Below are 22,598 nucleotides of genomic sequence, written 5' to 3' on the forward strand. Positions count from 1 at the left end.
ACGCCAGTGTTTTAGAAAACGCTGCGTCTGGTTCCTGTGCCAGGAGGTCGACACGCTGGAGCTCGCTGACGCCTATCGGCACCAAGGCAACTGTTGAGAGCGGCGAGCAAGCGCAAGGTCACGAGAGAGACGGAGGTTTGTGTATTTAACCTGCTGCCTTTCAGTGTGTCGGGAATCATCGTCCGGACAACAAAGGAACTCCAGCACCTGCACAGACAATGAGATCATTGAAAGATCAGAAAGAGGAAAGACAAACCAATTCATTTAAAGACTCAAAGGTGAAACGTCATCGACTTGTTTTCAGGTCATAGTCGAGAGTCCGTCTGGCTTAAGTCTCGTTACATCTGCGAGAGGGTAAGATGTGCTGTTGCTAAGACTAGATCATCTTCAATCCTTCATATGTTACACTAATATGTTAATAAAGTCTAAACACTTTGTGTGCACAGACACGACTTTGCCAGAGGAATGAACACTTTGCAAACAGAGAGGTGCAGGCGGCTGCCTGATGCAGTTCACCTGTACAGATACGCTCAAGCTGTGAACAACACAGAATCAAAACCTCATTTATTTCAACACAAGTAAGCAAGCAGAGAAAACAGGTTTGTGTTTGTGCTACGTCACACATCTGGAAGCTGCTTCTCAAGGAGAATAATGGTTCTAGTTCCTCCTCTAAATCCAGGCAGGATTCGATGGTGTGATCCAAATTAGGAAATCAATCTGTTCATGGTCATGTGTTTTTGTGCTCAGGCCGTGAGGTAGTCAAATCAGAAATGCTGAATAAACATTGAAATTGCTTCGAGGACGGCCTAGCTCAAAAAAAGACTGAACGTATAACAGCTACTGGTCACCTGATCAAAGAGCTTCCTGTTCACAAACAGGGTGTTGTCTGGTTTGGCCAACTGACGAGCTAAAAAGGTGAAGAGCCCGCCCACTTGGGAGGGAGTGAAGTCTGCGTTGTCCACCATTACCTAGAGAAACAGAAACGCAAACCACAGTCATGACTGCACCGTACTACACGAGTAGACGTTTGCCATTAAGTCCGCTTTATTTCCCAAATATGGTAAAAAATAAAGAATTTCTTATTTTGGGTTTTATCTACAGCACTGTGCAAAAGTCTGGAGCCAGATTTAGTTTCTGAAGGACTTCCAAAGTGTTTTCAGTGCAGTCCTGGTCCCAGACCATTTCCATCAACTTAACACTGAATCACTCAGTCAAAGACGCAAGGACTGACGTTTTCAGACTATTTTTTATTTGCATCCACTAACTGGATCTATGAAATGCCAAAAATAGCGCAGCGGTTTTGTTTAATTGGTGTTCAGTGTGTCCTTCACAAAAGTGTGAGGCCTACAAACAAACAGATGAAGAACAGCATCTGAAAGTCATGTCCATAAGAAAGACCCGACACACACAGGGTGTCGTGTCAGGAAGGCTGTGGGGCAGCTGGAAACAAGAAGAGCAGAGTGTGGGCGGCCAGCGCTGGAAAGCCGCCGCCACACATAGTAATAAAGAGTTCTTCACAGCCGGCGTGTGCGTCCTGTGCTCACTGCCCACATTGTCGTTTTACCTGAAGTAAGATGTCCACTATCCTCTGCTGGTACTCAAGGGCCTGCTTGTCATTTTTAAAGTCCTCAAATGTCTAGAAAGAAGTGAGAACATCATAATGAGTGAAGAACAACCATAAAAGTAACATTTCCCTTTTTGAGGGAAACTCCCACATCGGTCTGCACTCTGTGGTTATTAGCATACATCTACACTTGTGCCCTAAAGGTGATCTTTCAGGGTACTGTGGTGGTCTCCCAGTGCCGACCTGCCGCTTCACGTTCACTCTGCCTCTCTGCGTTAAGGGAACGCCACTTTTCCTTTCCTTCAGAGGACACGGAGCACACACGTTGTCGTCTGCGTCCTTAGCTGACACGCCTGGTTTCCTCTGCCACTCAGTATAAAACTCCAGGCATCATCAGATCGTTGTAGTCGCACACACTCAGTAATACTTAGCGTGCAGTTTTCCACTTCCCTGACGTTTCGGCCCAGTGCCCAAGTCTTGACTTTTCCTGACCCCTCCCCTTTGCAACCCTGCCTGTCAACTCTGATTCCCACTGCAAAGCAAACAGACATTAAAGAAAAGGCTGGACTCATGTTAAGCTTGGAGCTCCCTGCATACCTGCTCAGCTCCCCTGGCATCACACTCTTCCTCCTGTTTGTAAAGTAAGCTGTGTTGGAGTCCTCTGACACAGTAACAACTGTCAGAAATGACAGTCCAAAACACTGACCCGTGAATTCAACGTCTAAAAACAAAAAATGTGCATGTTAGCATTGAAGCGCACTGATAAATGCTGTGTGACGGAGCTAGCTAAGATGTGAGGAACTTGGAGAAGTATCTATATAAAGTTATCTACTCCAAGTTGATACCAAAGAGCTTAACTTGACGCCCAATAAACCCAGAAAAGAATTTGGATACTGTGCATGCAGAGCGCACTGTGTTTGATCACTGTCTCTGCATGCTGCTGCTCTGTATGCCCACTCTTTGTAAGATTCTTTATGTTCATGATTGTCGCTGTTTGCCACATTTAATGACAGACGATCTTCCCAGGGGAATTTGCATCTTCTCCTGCAGTCGAACCAGGGAAACCAGCCAACTGGGTAAACCATTAAACCATCAAACCACGCCAGGCTAAACCACAAACAACAACAAACAAAATAAAAACCCAGATCTGAATACATTCTGATTACATTTAAAATTTTAATCTCACCATGGCGAGAACATTGAGAAATTCCCTGGTGTCAAAGTGGAGGAGTGTACGAATGAATGGGAAAACGTCCTCTTCCTCGGACGAGTCGGCTGAGTGGAGACGGATTAGGAAGTCAAAAACCTGACAGACACAAGAACATGTCAAACATTAGTTACCAGTGTTTAGAAAAAAGGCATCACTGAAAGGTTTCTCTGGGATTAATCCACGGATGTTCCCGGTGACTGATTTCTGCGTCAGATAATCCGATGAGACAAACCAGCGAGTCTAAAACTCCCAGAGCTGCTCAACAGATGATGCTGTAAACAAACCCTTCTAACAGTCACACCTGAGGCGATGCTGAGCTGTGTGGACCCTGCATGTTGTACCCAAGCAGACAGAAAAAACAAGAAATGATGTTAAATGTGATACAAAAGTGTGTCTGCTGGAATGCTGACGACGAGGACGAATTTCACCTTTCAGCAGAGCAATGACCCCAAATGTGCATCCAAAGAAAAAAATGGCTTCACACGAAGATTAAAGGTTGAATCTTTTTTAAGATTTCCTTTGAGTTTGAGGATCACAAATCTGATCTCAGATCATCGTCTGGTGTTCCTCTAACAATCCCAAACTGAATCACGCTGTGAGTGATGATCTCCAAGACTTGAATGCCATTCCTGCTTTCCCTTCTGGGAAGGCCCTGACCCAGAAGGCTTATGAGACTAAATTAGTCCCTATTATAGTGAGCATGATAGTGTGGCAAACATCCAGCTGATTTTGAAAACAGGCTGGGAGGGCACTGACCCAACCAGCTATATTCCTCTGCTATATCACTAAAACTGTCCTTAGCCGTGTTTCCTTACACGCTAACATCAGCACATCGCTGTGGTTGGTTGTGTCCAGTTTACTCTGCTGGAGCGTCTCGTGACTGGTGCTATCAGAATGAACTGAACCGGGAAAAAATGTGTTTAACCAGCTAGTATTTCTGTTACCAACCAGCAAGAGCAACAGTCTTCACTGATAATAGACGTTCACAGTATTGATGGACCTGCAGGCGCTGTGATTTATAATCACAGTACAGCGTAGTTAATCAGTACAACTGTATCTGCATACCTGGTTCTTGACTTGAACCACAAGGTCTTCTGGGATATCTCCAAGTGGATACGCCCTCCCTGCAAGACAACAGCTACGCGCGCACACACACACACACACACACACACACACACACACACACACACACACACCATATATTGTCAGATATATGCATAAACAGTGGTGTGTACATAATACAAAGATTCGACTCAGGTGCACAAACCTAAAGCCACGAGCTTAAAATCACAATAAACGTTCGACTGCTCGTCCACAGTAAACGTAGCATTTATGCTAAACAGGGGTTTATGCTACAATAAACTGAGGATGAGTTACCTTATGTACACGAGTAGTTTGTTTCCCATTACCACGTTCTCATCTAACCAAGAACAGAAATGCAGAGATTTATTTGATGAAAAGCTTTGCTATCAAGATGGACAACAACGGATCAAATGTGGTTTTTACCTGTTAGGCTCCTTCCCTCCTTAAGTGTTGGACCAATCACTGCAAAGAGTTTCTGAAATAAAGAGGATTTATCAATCAATGAATCAATCGATTCAGATGTTTTTTTAAAGGTTTGTTAAAAAAGAAAAAGCTTTGGAGACGATCAGTGAACAAACGGTTACCCATCATGCACCAGTACGTGGTGCAGATGGAGGCCCGTCTTCTCCAAATGACTGAATCAGCTCTGCTGCCATGGCAACCCTCTACATCTGCCTGACAGACTGCCCAACAAACGGGATTTTTATGAATCATTCTCATTTAAATCCACGTAGATGGAAAAACTGAACTGAACGCAGTGTTCATCTCACCATCTCACCTAAATGTTCATTAACCTTTATTTCTGATGAAATGAGACGATAACTAAATAAAAACTGATGCATAAGGACAAAAACTGATGAAATGACACTTTGCCACTGAATAAAAGTGAGAGGAAGCCTTATATTGTCTCCTGCCCTCTGACTGATACTGTAAACATTGTTGTAGTGGCTGTACTTGGATAATGACAATGACGTGAGTTCGGCTGTTGTCCCATTCTTGTCTGATAGCAGATTCCTGCTGCTCAACAGTCCCGGGTCGCCCGTGTTGTACTTTTGTTTTCATGCCTGCACAGACCTTCAGTGTTTATAGAGTTGCTACTACAAAGCCATGCTGTGGGAATAGATGTAGCATGAGGTTTAGCATTGTCTTGCTAACAGACATTGTGTGGACATTCTGATCTAAAACCTGTGCATACATTTCAGCTCTGATGGAGCCTGTGTTGCATACTGTTGATTAATGAGTATTTGTAGATGCAGTTTTGCAGATTAGTCACGCCGCCTCACTAACATACCTTTTTATACCCAATCACATCGCTGGCTTTTTGCTAAGCAACCACATTAGTCTCATCCATCTTTTTAGTAACACTTACTTTTCGTACTTTGGAACCTTTGTTGTCTCTTAAAATGACACATTTTCATTACTCGAATTCATGTCAGACAATAAAATAATGCTTCTGTGAAGAAACTGCCCTGCTATGAGACAAAAGGACCGACCTCCATTGGAGTGATGTAGTCATTCATCCCACTGTTGAAAACGTAGATCATTGCATCATAGAGCTGGTTCTCCCAACATACTTGGACCACCTACACACACACAGACACACACAGGACCATTTATCAGTATAACTGTACTCGGACTGTTCTCAGTCATTGGGTGGGCTGCTGCTGACACAAACACACAAACACACAGAACCTCGTCGCCATTTCTGATTTATATACAGAGTTTGACAGCTCGCACAGTTTTTGCTGGACGGTTTTTACTACACATGCATACACACCTGCTGGATGTCCAAGCTGGTAACATCTAGGTGGACGATGCATCTCTCCAGACTGTCCATCATACCATTACTATGGTAGTGGTCAAGGAGGTCCCTCATAATGGCTGCAGTGAGGTGTCCAACACGATCAGCAACAACGTACGACTCCAGTGACTCCAAGAACACAGCCTTAGCAACCATATTCTCTACCAGCCGCGAATACAGCTGGTTAAAGAGGAGGTCACTGTACACACACACACAGACACACACACAGACACACACACACACACACACACAGACACACACACACACACACACACAGACACACACACACACACACAGACACACATGCACACACACACACACACACACACACACACACACACACACACACACACACAGACACACACACACACACACAGACACACATGCACACACACAGACACACGCACGCACGCACACACACACACACACACACACACACACACAGAAAAAGAAAATCTGAAGTCAACATTGTTGGTGGTACAACAAAAACGTATTCGGATCAGTTCATCCCTTTGATGTGATGCAGTACATGAAGTATAAAGTACTCCATGTGCTGGCTCAGACCCAAACACACATTTACAGAGTGTTACAGCATACACACCTGTGCACCAATGTTCCCTCTAAGCACTGCTCGCACGTCTCTGCGCACAGAAAATCTGCATTGCGCACAAAATAATCTAACCTGAGTTGAAATTAAAACTTTAACAATTCTGTTTTGCAGTGTTAGTCATTACTGGCCGCTCCCGTATGGGAACGATGCCACCTTATCTCAAAGTCCACCAATAATGTGTATATGCGCAGCCAATCAGCGTCGCTGACAGGCTATGACAGCGTCCTTATGTGCGACACCGGTGTTTTAGCAAAGCGGCTGATGTGGAGTGAAGCCACGTTAGTGTACAACCATTGGAGATGTGAGCAGGACAGACGGAACAACTGACGGACAAAGTGTGGACTTTATACCAGTTTTTAAATCGTGTTGATCGGCCACGTAAAACCAGAGTTATGATAAAAAACACGCAATGTTTGGTTTTCTTCCTGAATACTGTCGTTGTTTATATTTACTGCGGGAAGAAACGGTAAAAACGGCGTTTCATAAGGAAAACGCTCGAAAGCCTGTGAGCAAAGACAAAACCAACCCCCCCCCGCCCTTTCCTATTGGTCGAAAAATGTACCATGTCGACCAATCAAAAAATGATATGGTCAGCGTGTAGTCAGCGTGTAGTTAGCGTGTAGTCAGTGTGTAGTCAGTGTGTAGTCAGTGTGTAGTCAGTGTGTAGTTAGTGTGTAGTCAGTGTGTAGTCAGTGTGTAGTCAGTGTGTAGTTAGTGTGTAGTTAGTGTGTAGTGTAGTCAGTGTGTAGTCAGTGTGTAGTTAGCGTGTAGTCAGTGTGTAGTCAGTGTGTAGTTAGCGTGTAGTCAGTGTGTAGTCAGTGTGTAGTCAGTGTGTAGTCAGTGTGTAGTCAGTGTGTAGTTAGTGTGTAGTTAGTGTGTAGTGTAGTCAGTGTGTAGTCAGTGTGTAGTTAGTGTGTAGTGTAGTCAGTAGTGTAGTTAGTGTGTAGTTAGTGTGTAGTTAGTGTGTAGTGTAGTCAGTGTGTAGTTAGTGTGTAGTTAGTGTGTAGTTAGTGTGTAGTTAGTGTGTAGTTAGTGTGTAGTCAGTGTGTAGTGTAGTCAGTAGTGTTGTTGTGTGTCAGAACAATGAGGCGCCTGCTGAGTGTTACAGGTGTTACAGCAGTGACACATCTGCTGCTGTCAGGCCTGCAGGTATCAGGCTGTTGTTCTCCTTCATCTCATAGTGGACAGGAATTATTTTTTGGAGCGGCACAAATAATTTGTGTGGCATCAGAGTTGATGCAGAACAGCTGATTGTTCTGTAAATAGTGTTTGTTTAAAAACGTCTGCATTTAACGGCTGCATTTAAAAGAATAGCTGCAAAACACTTACTTTTTTGAAGTAACTATATAATTAACTGCCCAACATTGGTCATTATTTACTGTATGTTGCAGACAGAGTTACAGACTCTCTCCCAGACCACAGACTCACAATACAGTCAGAGCTTTTTAAAAATAAAGAAAAGAAAGTTGTGTTTTCAAAATTGGAGTTCAAGTTATTTTCCTTCCAACAGTGTTAACATGCTGCAGGTCAGGAACAAGATTGTTTACATTCTCATTGTAAGTGGGCTGAAGCAGGTAATTAAAAGTAGTCTAACATAAATGCTGTAATTTGATTACTTTAATAAACATGTAACTTGGATGCTGGCGTGACCACAGTGCACACGTCTGCTGTCGCTCACAGTGGTCCAGGGGACGCTCAGGGAGTTTGTGTGTTCGCTCACACACGTGAAACATTAGAGGGAACACTGGTGTGCACTGGTGGAGTTTTTTAAATATTTTCATTGTAATCTATAAGCGTGTTTCAAATGCTGTCTGCAAGTTTAAAAACATTGAATTAATTAAAATTACACAAGAAGTTTTAAGATCTTTTGTCTTCATTTTAGTGTCAGAAGCTTTGATGACCCACTTTGTTGAATATTACTCAGTAAGATTATACTGTCAACTGAAAGATGAAGACTGATGGCTACTAAGCCTTTTTCTTCAAACTGAGCCTCATTCATCTGATCACACACATTCATAGAGGCACTCTTTTCTATACTTAAGGGGTTTATCTGAAATTCACGGTCACACAGTCAGCTGATTCGCCAACTTTCCGATTGGTAGACGACCTGAGCCAACGCTGCCCCAAAGATAAAATAGCAGACCTAAAAGGTTATCCATCCACCTATCCTCTTCCCTCATCCTATCAGGTCACACCTCAGACAGGGCTAAGCTATGGGCAATTTAGATTCACGTGTGTGTTCACGTACGCCCTCTGTAGCAGCAGGCAGTAATCCACCAGGACTGGAACTACATCCTGAGAGAAACACAAAGAGAGGGTGGGGTTGGTAGAGAATTACTTCAAATGTTAAACATTCATGTCAACAAAACAGAGCTGATTAAACAGTAACAATCAGCATCTTAACTCTTTCAGCTACATACACATAGCCCATAGGTAAATCATGTTGGCTGCTTTATGAATACCAGCAAGGACAGAGAGAATGGAAACACTGGAAAACTCTCCGCTCTCTATGTGCAGACCTCTCTGCATTGACACCTGTTATTAATCTCTGTCTCTCTTGCACAGCATCCCGTCTTCCTTCTCTCACCCCAACCAATCACAGCAGATGGCCCCGCCCCTCCCTGAGCCTGGTTCTGCTGGAGATTTCTTCCTGTTAAAAGGGAGTTTTTCTGTGGGCAAAGTGCTTGCTGATCGGGGGTCATATGAGTGTTGGGCCTTTCTCTGTATTATTGTAGGGTCTACTTTACAAGCCTTGAGGCCACTGTTGTTGTGATTTGGTGCTGTATAAAAAAACTGAACTGATTTGAATTGGAAATCACTTTTTTTCGAACAACACGGGTAAATTTCTGTATCCTAAAAATGTTGCACAGCCACCGGCCACCAGATGGAGCATCACTGTTGAGAAGCACCATCAATCTTTTAGTCTAGGCCTGATCTTTTTCTTAACACCGTCAGAATGCCATCCTGGATACAAGATTTTATTTCATTCATTTTTGAGCAATGTGCATCATTCATAATGCACCGGCACACTTTTAGTCTTTATTTATTTTTTACACATCTTTGTGGTATCATGCTTTCGTGTTATAGTTTACATCAGTTCTGTTTAGAGTATAATGTTGGTACGATGCGAGGTGCTGCACATTTAGCAAGCGTGGGATTAATGGATTTGTCTTTGTCCATTAAACTCTTCTGGAACTGAAGCTGATATCTGAGTGTTTCTTAGTCTGTCTCATTTTTCTTTGAGTCAACTAAGTTCGTTGGAACGTCCCTAGCTCTGATTATAATGCTCTGCAACCAGGGAATCTTTTTTTTCTACAAAACACAGAACTTGAGGCCAATATGCTTGATGAACTCAGATCCTGAATAATAAGATAAGAAGACTCGTCAGTTTAATACAAAGTGGACTGATCGGTTGGACGCCAGTACCATGCTACTGTACTAACTTTGTGGCTACACACTTGTGTTCTCTACGGCAGTTTAGTTTACCTGGAAATGTTGCTCCATCACTTGGATTTTGCCTTGTTCTGGACACTTTTTCAAAGCATGCTCAGCAAACTGGAAAAGGATCTCGATCATCTGTGGACACGGTGAGTTTAGAAAGCTGAAATGTCAAAGTAAAAGTAGATTTGATGCAACAGACAACGTTTATCTTTTCTCACCTTGTCACTGACCACTGCCTTCCTCTTCAGAGAATCTCCATACAGGCCTTAAAAACACACAGTTCACAAATGATCTGTCATAAGTAGTATATATAAGTATAGTATGTATAATATAGTATATATAACAGTATCAGTATAATGTTATGAGTATGGTAACATTTAGCTACAAGCATGCAGTGATACTGTTTGTCATAAACTGGAAACGACCCCACTGTTGGTGCTGGTGTTGGTCAGGAATTATTCTTTGCAGGCAGCTTATTAGGGTCATGCTCAAGAGAGTCAACAGATTTGACCAAAGTGCCAAAAGCGTGCATTAAAACTTCATAGCCCCAAGACAAATGGCAGTGAAATCCAGGATACACATATCATAACTGATGGCTGGTCACACTGGATATGACCAAAGTCTGGATTATCACACGATCCTACTGGCATCCAAGCAGAATGGGCACCAGCTGTGCACATTTCTGGAATGCCAATTAGTTAATCACATATCGTACACGAGAAGCTGGAGAAACACCAAGGACTCAGAGAAGAGGTGGAGAAGATGTGGAGGGTGAAGGTGACGGTGGTCCTAGTGGGCATCGGAGCGCTCGGTATAGATATCGCAGGCAAGTGTAATGTGTGGCTGTGATATCGATGACAGAGGAGTGAAATGAATTATACCCACCAACCACAGCCTTAGCAGCTCCCTCGTGAAAGGACCAGGCCAAAGAGAGGGCTTCAACAAAATGTTCCTGCTTCATCAAGCAGTCAATGCGCTGGACATATAAGCAGAGACAGGGAAGGGCAAAGGTCAAGGTCAGGCCTACGCAATTCTAATTAAACAGTGATTGTTGCTGCTAATGGACAGATACTCAAACTGTCACACCCACCTCTCTCCAGTTCCGTAGAGTCATAATGTGAGCTGACTGAGGGGTGAGACAACATAACATTAGACAGTCAAATGGGACACGCTCAGTGTGTGCTCTTCTCTGAAATATGAAACTCTTCTGATTATTAAACCTCAAAACCCCGAAAATATACAATGTATACATAACTGATAAGTCCTAGTCATAGTCCACCGAGGACAATGACTGTCTTTTTCTGTTATGACTCAAACTTTATTAGATTTTAATATTAAAACAACAACAAAGAAACAAAGAAACAAAAAAACAAACAAGCCAGAAGACAGAGTGGACAAATTGAGAATCGATGCATATTTCCACCCAAAGAAAAAGATCCAAAACAACATAAATACACAATGATGCCAATGTTTCACACAGACCCAATTACAGCTTTCCTATTTAGTCCGACCTTAACTAATGAAAAGTAGTTAGCCCATTTGTCGTTATAGTCGTCCAGTCTATTCAGCAGTCTATAATCTTTCGTAAGCTGCCACTTGTCCCAAAGAGTCGATGAGGCCTCCACTCTTTCACCAACAGCTTCCTCTCCAGCATAATCGCCGTTTGTACCCAGCAAGAGGAGTGGGTAAGTGACTCAAAGCTGAAGGGTCTCCTAATACGTAAAGACTGTTCATGAATGGGACCTTGACCTACAACCTTCTCTACTACGGTGTGAATATGAATCCAATGATCTTGGACTTTGACGCACCCCCAAAGCAAATGTAAAAGAGTGCCACTTCCCTGCTGGCGCTTCCAGCATGCATCATCAGTCGCTCGACCCACCCTGTGCAACCGTGAGGGTGTCCAGTATAATCTATTTAAAATCTGAAATGGGAACAATCTTGAGTTCACGTGACATTTTTTTCAGATTCCTGAGGATGCCATTCCTCCACTGTAAAGCCGTTAAGTCCATTTCCCACGTTCTTTTGAGGGACAGTGTGTTAGGATCAGAAGCTAATAAAAGCGTTTTGTTCGCCTTGTAATCGGAAGGTTGCCGGTTCGAGCCCCGGCTCGGACCGTCTCGGTCGTTGTGTCCTGACACACTTCACCTACCGCCTACTGGTGTTGGCCAGAGGGGCCGATGGCGCGATATGGCAGCCTCGCTTCTGTCAGTCTGCCCCAGGGCAGCTGTGGCTACAACTGTAGCTGCCTCCACCAGTGTGTGAATGTGTGTGTGAATGGGTGGATGACTGGGTGTGTAAAGCGCTTTGGGGTCCCTAGTGGGGACTAGTAAAAGCGCTTTACAAATACAGGCCATTTACCATTTAAAGGGAACTTTGCGGATAAACCAAATGTATTGGTCATCAAATGGCTTCGTTGCAGGTCTTTCCAAAATCCCTGCCTAGGTAAATCAAATTCTTCTGCAAGTTTTCCAAATGATTTAAATATACTGTTTTCATATAGATCCCCCAGCACTGTTACACCTCTCTGGAACCAGAGCTTCCAAAAGAAGGGTAATTATGGGATCTGGTGGTGGGATTACACCCAATACCAGCAGACTGGTTGAGATATGGGTCAAAGTTGAATAATTTGGACATTCTTTTCCATACTTCTTTCAAATGAGAAAATACCGGCTGTGATTGGACGTGGGGGGGCAGATTAGTTGATAAGCTATATAATGGTGTAAATGGCGAGCAAGCAGTACTTTCAATGGAAAACCAAGGAGGCGCTTTCTCAGGGGGTAAGAAGCAATGTGCCAGATGCCGAAGAGAAAAAGCATAAAATATAAAAGTAGATTAGGCATCCCTAACCCTCCTCTGTCCACTGGTTTCTGCCGTTTTCTCAGATTCAATTAAGCTTTTTATTACTCCATGTAAATGCTTTACAGAGCTGGTCAAACTGTTTGGTGTATTTCAAAGGAACATGAATTGGCAGAGCCTGCAACAAATAGTTGAACTTAGGTGTACATACCATTTTGATTACGTTTACCTTCAAAAAAAATACATCTGAGACCAACGATCAAGATTCTCATATCGCTGAGTAAAGGTTCAAAATGTATCTTTATCAGGTCTGACAGATGAGGCGGGAAGACTGTCTTAATGCTGCATTTCCTCAACACTGAAGCCAATTCACAGAAGAGGCACCTTCAGGGTTTGAACACTGTTTGAATGGAAGAATGGGCCAAAGTCACACCTGAGCAATCAGCAGAGTCCAGCCTGCACACTTCTATCAGTATTCACATCCTCATTAACAGCAGCAGTCCGGTTACAACCACAAACGCCTTTTTATAACATCTGTCACAGATGTTTTTGTTTTCGGAGCGGGCAGCGCATCTAAGAAGGAACCAGATTGACTTGGTCGTTCAGTCTTTGTTAACTTTGTTTTTGAGAAACACTCATGAACTGTTCAAGTACTTGCACATGATGTTCTGTCACCACTGATTCTCATCAGTGTTGAGATGTTGCACGCGTTGGAGACGGGGATGGAGTTATTAACTTTGTGTGACTGTAATAAATAACTGTCATTTGTAACATTACTGTTCTGATCACACAACACAGAGATGAACTCGTGGCACACAACATGACCCAGTCAGGAGAGCCAGCGCTCTCTGAACCTGCCATTTCTGTCAGATCTGCCTCCATCTCACCCTACCCATGGCATGCTTCTCTTTCACACTACCGACTGCATGTCCTTCTTCACTATATCCACGAGCCTCATCCGTGATCTCCCTCTTTTCCACCTGCCTTGCAGCTCCGTCTTCAACATGCTCCGTCCAGTAAATCCACCGTCCCTCCTCTGCACATGTCCAAACCATTTCAGCTTCAGCTCCCTGACTTTGTCTCCAAACCACTGAGCCTGAGCTAAAATGCTTCCATTGATAAATAACAAAAGTTTTCATCCATGGTGATGATATAACAGATGTATAGAACAGAAAGGTAAATAGTACAAAACAGTACCTTGGTGCCCAAATACACAATCTGTCCTGCGTAGCTCGAGACTGATTGGTAACAAGCCTTTTCTCCAACTAAAGCCTGAAACACAAACACAGATGTACAGCCAAAAGGTCAGTGGTGAACTCACTGACAATGCTTTCAAACACATTGTTATTATTTTCTCAGGAATTCTGGGACCAGATCCTGAATCACAAGAATTTAGAAGATATGCAGGTGTAATTAATAGAGAAGGTAACCAGGACCTGATTCATGCAACGCTCTAGGTTCAGGTTCAAAATCTGTTCGCATGTTTGCATGAACAGAACTCGATATGTTAAAATCAGGAAGTGTCTTTGTGTTTAAATGAGCAACTATCCAAACGTCCTGTGCTGACCTGTAGAGCTACATTTACTGATAACTGCTGTGCTCATGGTGCCGAGTGAAAGCCACTGAACCTCGTGTCACTCCTGTCCCTGTGCTCCGTGTTCCCTCTGTTCACTGTCAAGTCCGTGTCTCTGTCGTGTGCTTCCTGTTTTATTTTGACGGTGCCGTGTTTTCTCTGCACCTGTCCTGGTCCCACGTCTCCAGTCAATCTCGTCTCTATGTTCCCTCTGTCACCGTGTCGTTATGTCGTCGTGTTCGCTCGCGTCTCTGAGTCTGTGCCTACGTGTCGTATCTCCTGTCTTATTTTGATAGTCTCTGTCCTACATCAGTGTTGTGCCTTCCTTCGTCTCATCATGTCCGAGTTGTCTGAGCTGCGTTTCTTCCTGTTTCCCATCCTCTCGTGATCCTACCTGTATTTCGGTCCTCAGAGGCTCTTCGTGCTGCGTTTTCTCCCTTCGTCTTCCTGAGAGTGTCCTAGCTCGCTGTCCTGGTTTGTGTTGCTCCAGTTTCCTACTCTCAGGTTCCAGTTCCCAGTTTAGTTTCTAGTTTTGCGTTTGAGGTTTGTTTTGTTTTTTGTAAATGTTTATTTCTAATGTGGAGTTTTTCCCAGCAATAAAGCTGCACCTTAACTTTAACTTCCTGTTTCTGAGTCCTGCGTTCGGGTCCTTCATCCTGCCTGCCACACAGCAGTTGCCATGACAACATGTCGTCATTATCAATAAAATAAAAGACAGTTAAATATTGCAGAAACTTGTTATAAATCTGGTTACCTGGATACCAAATGAATGATAAGGTCGGTTAATTTCTGGTTCCACATCTGTAACTTATTCTCTGGACAAAGTGACTTGTTTTGTGGTTTCTTCAAAGGCTGAATTTTGTTTTTGTTGGGTTTTTGCTGCATTATTACTAACAGAGAACTGTAGCAGGGTTTTGACTAACATTTTCATGAGTTTTGAATCTCAGATTCCCAAAAAACACGAACTATCAACATCTCAAATGAAAGCCTCAAACGCTGACCATGCCTTACAAACGAAACCCTCACCAGAGCCTGGGAGACGTTTCCTCCAGTTGCCAATGATTTGAAATGTCGGCTGTTATAGACCAGCTGCACCTGCTCCAAGTCCAGAGTCTCCAAAACCTCTTGGCTAGGCCGGTCCACCACGTGCAGCTTTTCGTGGCTGTCCACCAGGACCAGCGTACGGCTGTTAATCCACTGCAGAGACACAGAGGTACAGCAGGAAACAGACAGAGGGTCATATAAATGCCCATGACTCTGACGGGTGCAACGACTGTACAGCATTAAAAATGAGATGCACAAGTTAAAATGTATTTGGCATTTTTCTTAACCTACACAAGAAGTTTACACACAGGTTCAAATAGATTCAAACGCCATCGTAACGTCACTTCGATAAATGTCCCACCGCACCTGCACCTCAACCACACTACTCTGGCAGCCATCAGCACGTTTCTGGAACAATCCTGGCTGCATATTTGAGAGCTCATTTCAATTGGCTACAGATCCAGCTTTCCCTCAATCATATTAAAATAATCCATAATCAGACAATACACATGTTTAACTATAAACAAGTCTGCACTCATATTCTAACTCACTAGCCCAAACAACAAAGTACATTTTTACATTGGCTAAACACGCTGTGATTAATCTTAAACTTAAACAGTTTTTTATGCAGGCAGCAGAAACATGAGAAGGAAGAAGAGGAAGGATCGTGGATGCACAGGGCCTGCACAGTACGTACCACTGACACCCAGAATCCCACCAGCCACAGACCGACCAACCAAACGTAGCAGTTTGTGGACGACAGTCGTGATACCGAGTGATAGCAACATCAGGAAAAAGGAACAGGACAAGCTCAAGAAGCTCCGAGGGCTGAGAGAGGAGCTCTGGAAGACGTGGAGGTGAATGCAGCAGTGGTCCCAGTGGTAATTGGGCCACTTGGGCCAGTGACCTGCAAACTGGGCAGGTGGCTCCAGCAGATCCCAGGAACAACATCTGAGATCTCTTTGCAGAAAAGCGCAGTCGTAGGAACAGCAAAGATCCTGCAGAGGATCCTCAGGCTCCCAGGACTCTGGCACTGAGCCCCGCCCCGCTGGTGTTTGTCCTGTTTCACTACTGAAGACTTTTTGATGACGGGGACTGAAGTTTCTCCAACAGTGATGTCAGCTCAGCGTTTTATATTATCTGCACCAGAAAGTCTTTGTCCCAGGAAAACAGCAGAATGGAACTTTCTAATAAACCAGAGGTTCACTCCAGGAAACGCTGTCATCAGGAGTGATCGTATTTTACAAGAATAAACCATCCTGAAAGGTTTAAACTCCTAAATACATCCAGCACTCCTCTGCTGACCTGTGCATGAGTGAGTATGTGCCACTGTTGAGCATCTTCTCGGGGTACTTACACTTAGGCTGATGATGTCACAGCTGAGCTGGAATTGTCTCTGTTTGATGACGTGGATCGTCCCCGATTCCTCTTTCTTTACCTGAACAAACAGTGGTGGAGGAGAGAAACATGATCCCGGGATAACTGCTCTTTGACGGAAGTGTTTGCGCGCTTCAGAAATCAGACGTCTGGGAAACATTCAGTCCAACATTATTTAGTGTCAGCTTGTATCCTCGTAGCTTTAACATAGTAATGATTTACATCTACTGAAAGCTTTGATATATCACAGTTCAGCACTTACCAAGAGGAAGTGGACGGTATCTCCTTTGCAAAAAGCCAGGACTGGATTGACCATCTTCTGGACAGCAACAAACTGCCAGGCCAGCTGAGGAACGCTGGATGGATCCGACTAACAAAGGAGAACATAACACGACATCGGAAACGAATCTCACGGAGCGCCTCTGAGGGTGTGCCATGTTCCCATCACCACGTTGTTGGGGAGAAAACTCTGCCCTGTCCCGCTTAACTGTGACGTGATACTAAATAAAACGTAGACACGTTTTTGAAATAAGATCCAACCTTTAACTTCTTTAACTAAGAAGGAACAAAAAGGAGAGGAGCATGTAGAAGCACATCCACTGTACTGGGAAAGACACATATTTTGAACAGGGACCAGTGGCTGGTAACACCACCAGATAGAAATCCAACTTTCTAGTTGCAAAGCAAAAAAATGCTAAAAACAGCAGCTGAGTCCCTTCGGACATGTTGGCAAGTTAAGAAATGAATGATGATGCTGAGTGTGAAACTGAGCCGTTCAAAGCATCAAAGCTGTTGATTTTAACGTCTCCTACGTGCTGACTGTCAGAGAGACACACGCTCGAGCAGAAGGCGATTCGAGCTGGAACGAGTCTTTCAGGACCTCTGGGCAGTTCTCTTTGTGCCTGCCTGGTAAACAAGGACTCGATAGCTCTGCTCTGCCTCTTGATTACAGCTCATGGTAAATGAATACAGCACAACAAAGTAGTGCCATCACATCTGACACGATGCCTCATCACGTCAGTGGATCTGACTCATACATGCAAACCGCACTTCATACCTTATTGTAAGGAAATGTCATCCAGACTTTCAGGGAGGGCTTTAATCCAATGACTAGAATCTGGGGTGAAAAGACAAAACCATCAGAACCTGATGCTGCACGAATGAGAACACGATTATGACCTGCGGACGACCTTTGGCATCTGCACACCTTAGTGAGAGATGCCATAGCGAGCAGAGAGTAGTGCGTGATGGGATGGTCTCTGAAGTCCGGAGGAGAACGCAAAGGTTCGATACAGCACACCTCCCCTTTAGAACCACTGAAGAGACATCGAGAGTCACATGACCGCATCCCCATCACCCTCCTGAGAACAAACGAGGGGAAAGCAGGGGAACCAATGAGAAAGATGAACATAAAAAAATCACCGAATCAGAGTCGAGTTAAAACGGCAACACTTGTTGCTGGTGGGATTACATGTGTTCATTTAAGAGGTAGAAGACCAAAAAGTTCTTTCAGCACCTCGGTTACAAAAAGCATCCTCCCCTCAGCCTGCTCATAGATGTACGTGTGGTATAAGTGTGAAAATGCGAGGTCACCTCCTTCTTCAGTTATCACAAGATCTTTGAAAAACTTGACCTCTGACCTCGAGGTTAAAGTTACTAACTCATCTGAGATCTTTAGTAGATGCACCTATGCTATCAATTAGAAAATCCTCATTTCCAGCTATGCCAACAATACTCCGTCAGCTTTTCAGTGCTGAGGGGTAAAAACTGCTCAGGAACATAAAACCTGATGGTTGAAAATAACATTTCTGTAACATTTAAAGCCGAGTCGTTCACCTGAAAGCCAGCTCAAAAACAGATCCTCCACTGTCATTGCACACGGCAATAGTTGGGTCATCTGTGAACTGCAATAACAAGAAAGGCAAAAGAAGAACTCAGGACAGAAGTTAGACAGAAATCATCAGGGAGGAAACATTTGACATCTCTGAGCCGCAGGTAGAAAAATACAACCTTTGTTACAAATGTTTCCTTAGTAATAGTAGTGGAGGGGTGACGTTTGGTGACAACAACAAAACAAAGCTGACTTTGCAAGTGTGTGTGTGTGCATGGACCTTCACATGCAGAATGGCTGTCCCAGGAGGGTGGGCATCAGTGATGGTCCTCAGAAGCTTCCCATTGGCTAGATCCCACATTGTAATCTGATCGTGCAGACGGAGAGACGACACGAGGAAGGTGGTCATGAGCTCAAGTGAAAGCTGTGAACACATTCTGCAGTGCATTCCTGTCATATCAGCAACGCTGGTGCTAATTTTATTTTTGCTACGACCTTAATGTGTTTCTGAAATGGAGAATGAAGCAATGATTTAAAAGGCTGGAAATGAAACAAAGATGAACAAATCAATCATTTAATGATCGTTCTGAAAAAACTAGGCTAACACACGAAAATGCATTCGATTAATAGTAGAACGGACCTTATCCTGACAAAACAGTGTGCAAGTTTCACTCACACAGAGGATGACATGTGATCAACCTCACATTATGAGCGCCTGCTACAGTCCTAAATAATCCGCATAGTTAAAATGTGCAAATCTTTGCAAAGTAAAGATTTATTTAGGAAAATGCATTAACAGAAGGTTTAATGAAATGTGTCTGTAGCCCAACACAGGGCCACATAGCGCTGGTATGGCTGGTGGAAGCAGATATTGGTAGGCTGTGTTACTTCACTATTAACTGCTTGACAAGCCGCTCAACATTTGCAAAGCAGTAATGTTAGTGACGTCTTTTCTTTGTGTTACAATATTTTTGTATCATATTTCCCCATTTCTGCATCAGTGTATTTTGATTCTGCCAATTATGGTATCCAACCTGCACATTAAAAGACAACAAGTAATAAACAATTACAAATACACATGAACCACACTAACAAATATAACCTGTCCAAAACAGGGATTCTTGTTCCTTTGATCCTTGTATTGGTGTTATTTTAAATTCAAATAAAATGTTAAAAAACGTGGTGTCTAACCCGATACTAGTTCATGCAGTTATTACGTCTAGTTTGGACTAATGTAATCAGGACCCATACAGACCTTATGGGACCGTATCACCCCAGTCCAGCACTTTGCGCTCAGACTGCTGGTTTACTTGTGGTTCCTAGAATATTTAAACAGGAGGTAGAGCCTTCAGTTTCCAGTCTCCTCCCAGTGGGAACAGCTCCCAGTTTGGATTCGGGAGAAGACACCCTCTTTGTTGTGGAGGGAGGGGCATCCATCATAATCAACTATAACTTCACAAACAGTGTGTTTGGATTTCCCAAGGAGGATGTCGAACAGAATGCAGTAATTTGCAAAATATGCCGTAAAACTACTGCTAAAGACAGCAGTGCAGTGAACTGATCCTATTAGCTGAAAATGTTTTAAAGTGTGCACGTCAGCGTCCCCCCACACACTAAAGAAAACGTTAAACCAGCTGTGACACCTGTGACTGTTCTTCAGGCGTTTTCTAGACTTTTCTTTCTGTAATTTGAGGTCATCAATATTTTACAATTTTCATATGTTATAATCACAAAGGAGCACGTTTTTAATTTGAATCGGATTATTTTGTCTTGTGAATTTGCCACGATCAGGACGAAGCGCACGGATTCTAATTATTCATCATCTGTTCACTTATTTTAACATTTTATTGGGATTATAAAGTTCAAAAGATCACCAGCACCGACACACTGTTGGGTTAGTCATCATCACCCACACGCTGGCTGACCAGCCATCTAACCTTTGGTCAGAAAAGCGTCAGGAGGTAATGGTACTTCATTTAGAAAAGTGTGAGTTTTCATCTTTGGCATCATCCTGTCAGCATGGTGAAGTTCAGTGTTTCCCCATGAAGCATGAAAATGCTGTAACTCACCATGAAACAGGAAGCTGTTGTTCCTAGATCAGGATTCTTAAGTGAAGGCTTTCACTGTGTTAATGAGTTTGCTACAGACTGTGGTAGCAGCTAGCTCCATATTTACGTCTATCTGCATGTGAACCAGATGTTTGTGAACAAGACATTAGTGTTAATGAGCTGTTAGCTGTTAGCATTAACTCATATGACCTTCCTGGGCAGCGTCCTACTCTACAAATCAGACTTCAGATACACTGACAGTGGGGACACACACACTGTTGCATGTGTATGTGAGTGGAACAACCTGGCGTACAGGAAGGACATCACTCACTTTATCATCTGATGTGAACTCAACCACCTACACATCCACACTAGTGAGAACTCCCATCACAGTGAACATGCACGGTTTTGGCACTGATGTCGTGGACAAGTACAAATTCCTGGATGTTCACCTTCACAATAAACCGGACTGGTCAGAAAACACTCCAGATCTGTACGAGAAAGGACAACGTCAGCTCCTGTCTTCCTTCTCTCACTCCAACCAGTCGCAGCAGATGGCCCCGCCCCCCTGAGCCGGGGGTTTCTTCCTGTTAAAAGGGAGTTTTTCCTTCCCACTGTGGCCAAAGTGCTTGCTCACAGGGGGTCACATGATTGTTGGGTTTTTCTCTGTATGTGTTATTGTAGGGTCTACTGTGAAGCGCCTTGAGGCCACTGTTGTTGTGTATAAATAAAATTGAACTGAAGCTCTGCTGGGCAGGCTGAGGTGTGCGGGACTTTTTCAGTGACGCTCCTGCAGTCTTTTACCTTCTAACACCTTTGTACAGGTGACAACTCCCCTGGTGGGAAGGTCATCCCTTCATCCCAACAGCAGTCACACTGTAAAATACAGATAACTGCTGAAATATATGTACATCATCACTCCCACTGCACTTCATGTGCACATAAAAAATATCGAGTTCTAGTTACTCTTGGAAATCTTTTTTTGCCCAAATTCAATTTTTCTTCCTCACTGTTGTGCTGCTATAGTCCCCACGGTGGGATTCATAAAGTCTATTTATATCTGTCTATGCATCTCTCTATATATGTACTTATCCAGCCATCGTTCAAATTTGGCAGCTTAAGGTAATGTTTTTAAAAACAATAAAAAAGACTCTTAAAGTCTGTCCTAAACCAAAAAGGAGGGCAGCAGTTTTGTTGTAGTTAATCAAATTTCTCCCAGAGATTTCATCTGACCACCATGAGCATTGGTGAGTTCAACCTAATGACCCTGGCGATGCTAAATTGCGAAGCATGTGAGTTTGTTTTTTTTAACTGAAGGACACGTCTGTGATGTCAAATTTGGATTATTCACTACAGGACATTAAATTGTTAAAAACATCCTAAACCTTACAACTGATAAAATCATCTGTTTCTATATGAAATGTTCAGTGTTAATATCACATACAGGAACACATCATTAGTGAGTGACCTCATACACCACCCACTGGCCACGGGTAGTAACAACAGTTAGAAATCATCCACCCGACTACAGCAAACACCTCCACAGTGTCAAGTCACGACATGCACTGAGGTGAAAGGGCCCTATGATTTAACTGTTATTATATCATCATTACTATTTGGCAGCTTTAACAAAATAAACTGTAAATTAGTGGCAAATAAAGTCTATTTATCTTGTCCTAGTACCTGTCCTTTGGCAAACCCGCAGAGAAGTCGTGAGCAGTCATGGTTGATGCTCAGGGCAGAGACGGCGCCAAACTCTGCTCCAGTCGTCTTGGTACCCAGACAGAGCCGCAAGGCCTGGTTGGTATCTGGAGAGGAAGAGGCCGTTTAGCTGACAGAGCAGGAGAAAAACAGGCAAAAGACACACTGAAAGTTGTCCCAGTCCTCAGTTTTACGAGTGCAATACCAGAATTAAAAAGCACATAATTTAAACATAAAAACAAAACTGACACTAAATGAAGAGCCATAAAAGTAATCAAAGTACTGTAAATAAAAATAAACAAATGAAACCAAATAACATGCCAAACCAAAATGCACACAAAGAGTGATGTTTCAGGCTGAACACCAGACGAACAACATTCAGGAGGATCTGACAGACGTGGTCATACCTTTTCCTGCTCAGGCATCATAATGTCAGCAACACAGAGAGACACTGATCAGCCCTGCTGCAAGTTAAATACTGAGCAAATTCCAGTTAAACCACATCACAGTTAGAAC

At 43.4% G+C, this 22,598-nt stretch overlaps 2 protein-coding genes across 6 annotated transcripts in view; one reads left to right on the plus strand and one right to left on the minus strand.

Moving 5' to 3' along the window:
• Nucleotides 1–22,598, plus strand: part of tk2 (thymidine kinase 2) — a 300,481-nt gene that overhangs the window by 63,413 nt on the left and 214,470 nt on the right. The gene's annotated exons all lie outside the window — the stretch shown is intronic.
• vps8 (VPS8 subunit of CORVET complex) overlaps nt 1–22,598 on the minus strand; it is a 73,355-nt gene that overhangs the window by 23,934 nt on the left and 26,823 nt on the right. For all 5 annotated transcript variants that reach the window (XM_026190281.2, XM_026190280.2, XM_080287687.1 and 2 more), the window contains 23 exons: nt 22,065–22,189; nt 18,614–18,700; nt 18,339–18,406; nt 17,710–17,863; nt 17,560–17,619; nt 16,765–16,872; nt 16,483–16,563; nt 15,108–15,278; nt 13,706–13,780; nt 10,800–10,835; nt 10,595–10,685; nt 9,928–9,974; nt 9,755–9,844; nt 8,517–8,563; nt 5,635–5,857; nt 5,351–5,440; nt 4,281–4,332; nt 4,152–4,194; nt 3,840–3,912; nt 2,751–2,870; nt 1,565–1,636; nt 849–968; nt 151–207 (listed from right to left, as the gene is read on the minus strand). In XM_026190281.2, the coding sequence (XP_026046066.1) occupies nt 151–207; nt 849–968; nt 1,565–1,636; nt 2,751–2,870; nt 3,840–3,912; nt 4,152–4,194; nt 4,281–4,332; nt 5,351–5,440; nt 5,635–5,857; nt 8,517–8,563; nt 9,755–9,844; nt 9,928–9,974; nt 10,595–10,685; nt 10,800–10,835; nt 13,706–13,780; nt 15,108–15,278; nt 16,483–16,563; nt 16,765–16,872; nt 17,560–17,619; nt 17,710–17,863; nt 18,339–18,406; nt 18,614–18,700; nt 22,065–22,189 (2,090 nt within the window). The remainder of the gene's footprint in view (nt 1–150; nt 208–848; nt 969–1,564; nt 1,637–2,750; nt 2,871–3,839; nt 3,913–4,151; nt 4,195–4,280; nt 4,333–5,350; nt 5,441–5,634; nt 5,858–8,516; nt 8,564–9,754; nt 9,845–9,927; nt 9,975–10,594; nt 10,686–10,799; nt 10,836–13,705; nt 13,781–15,107; nt 15,279–16,482; nt 16,564–16,764; nt 16,873–17,559; nt 17,620–17,709; nt 17,864–18,338; nt 18,407–18,613; nt 18,701–22,064; nt 22,190–22,598) is intronic.

Source organism: Astatotilapia calliptera, chromosome 13 (assembly GCF_964374335.1).
Source record: "Astatotilapia calliptera chromosome 13, fAstCal68.1, whole genome shotgun sequence".
Taxonomy (NCBI): Eukaryota; Metazoa; Chordata; class Actinopteri; order Cichliformes; family Cichlidae; genus Astatotilapia; species Astatotilapia calliptera.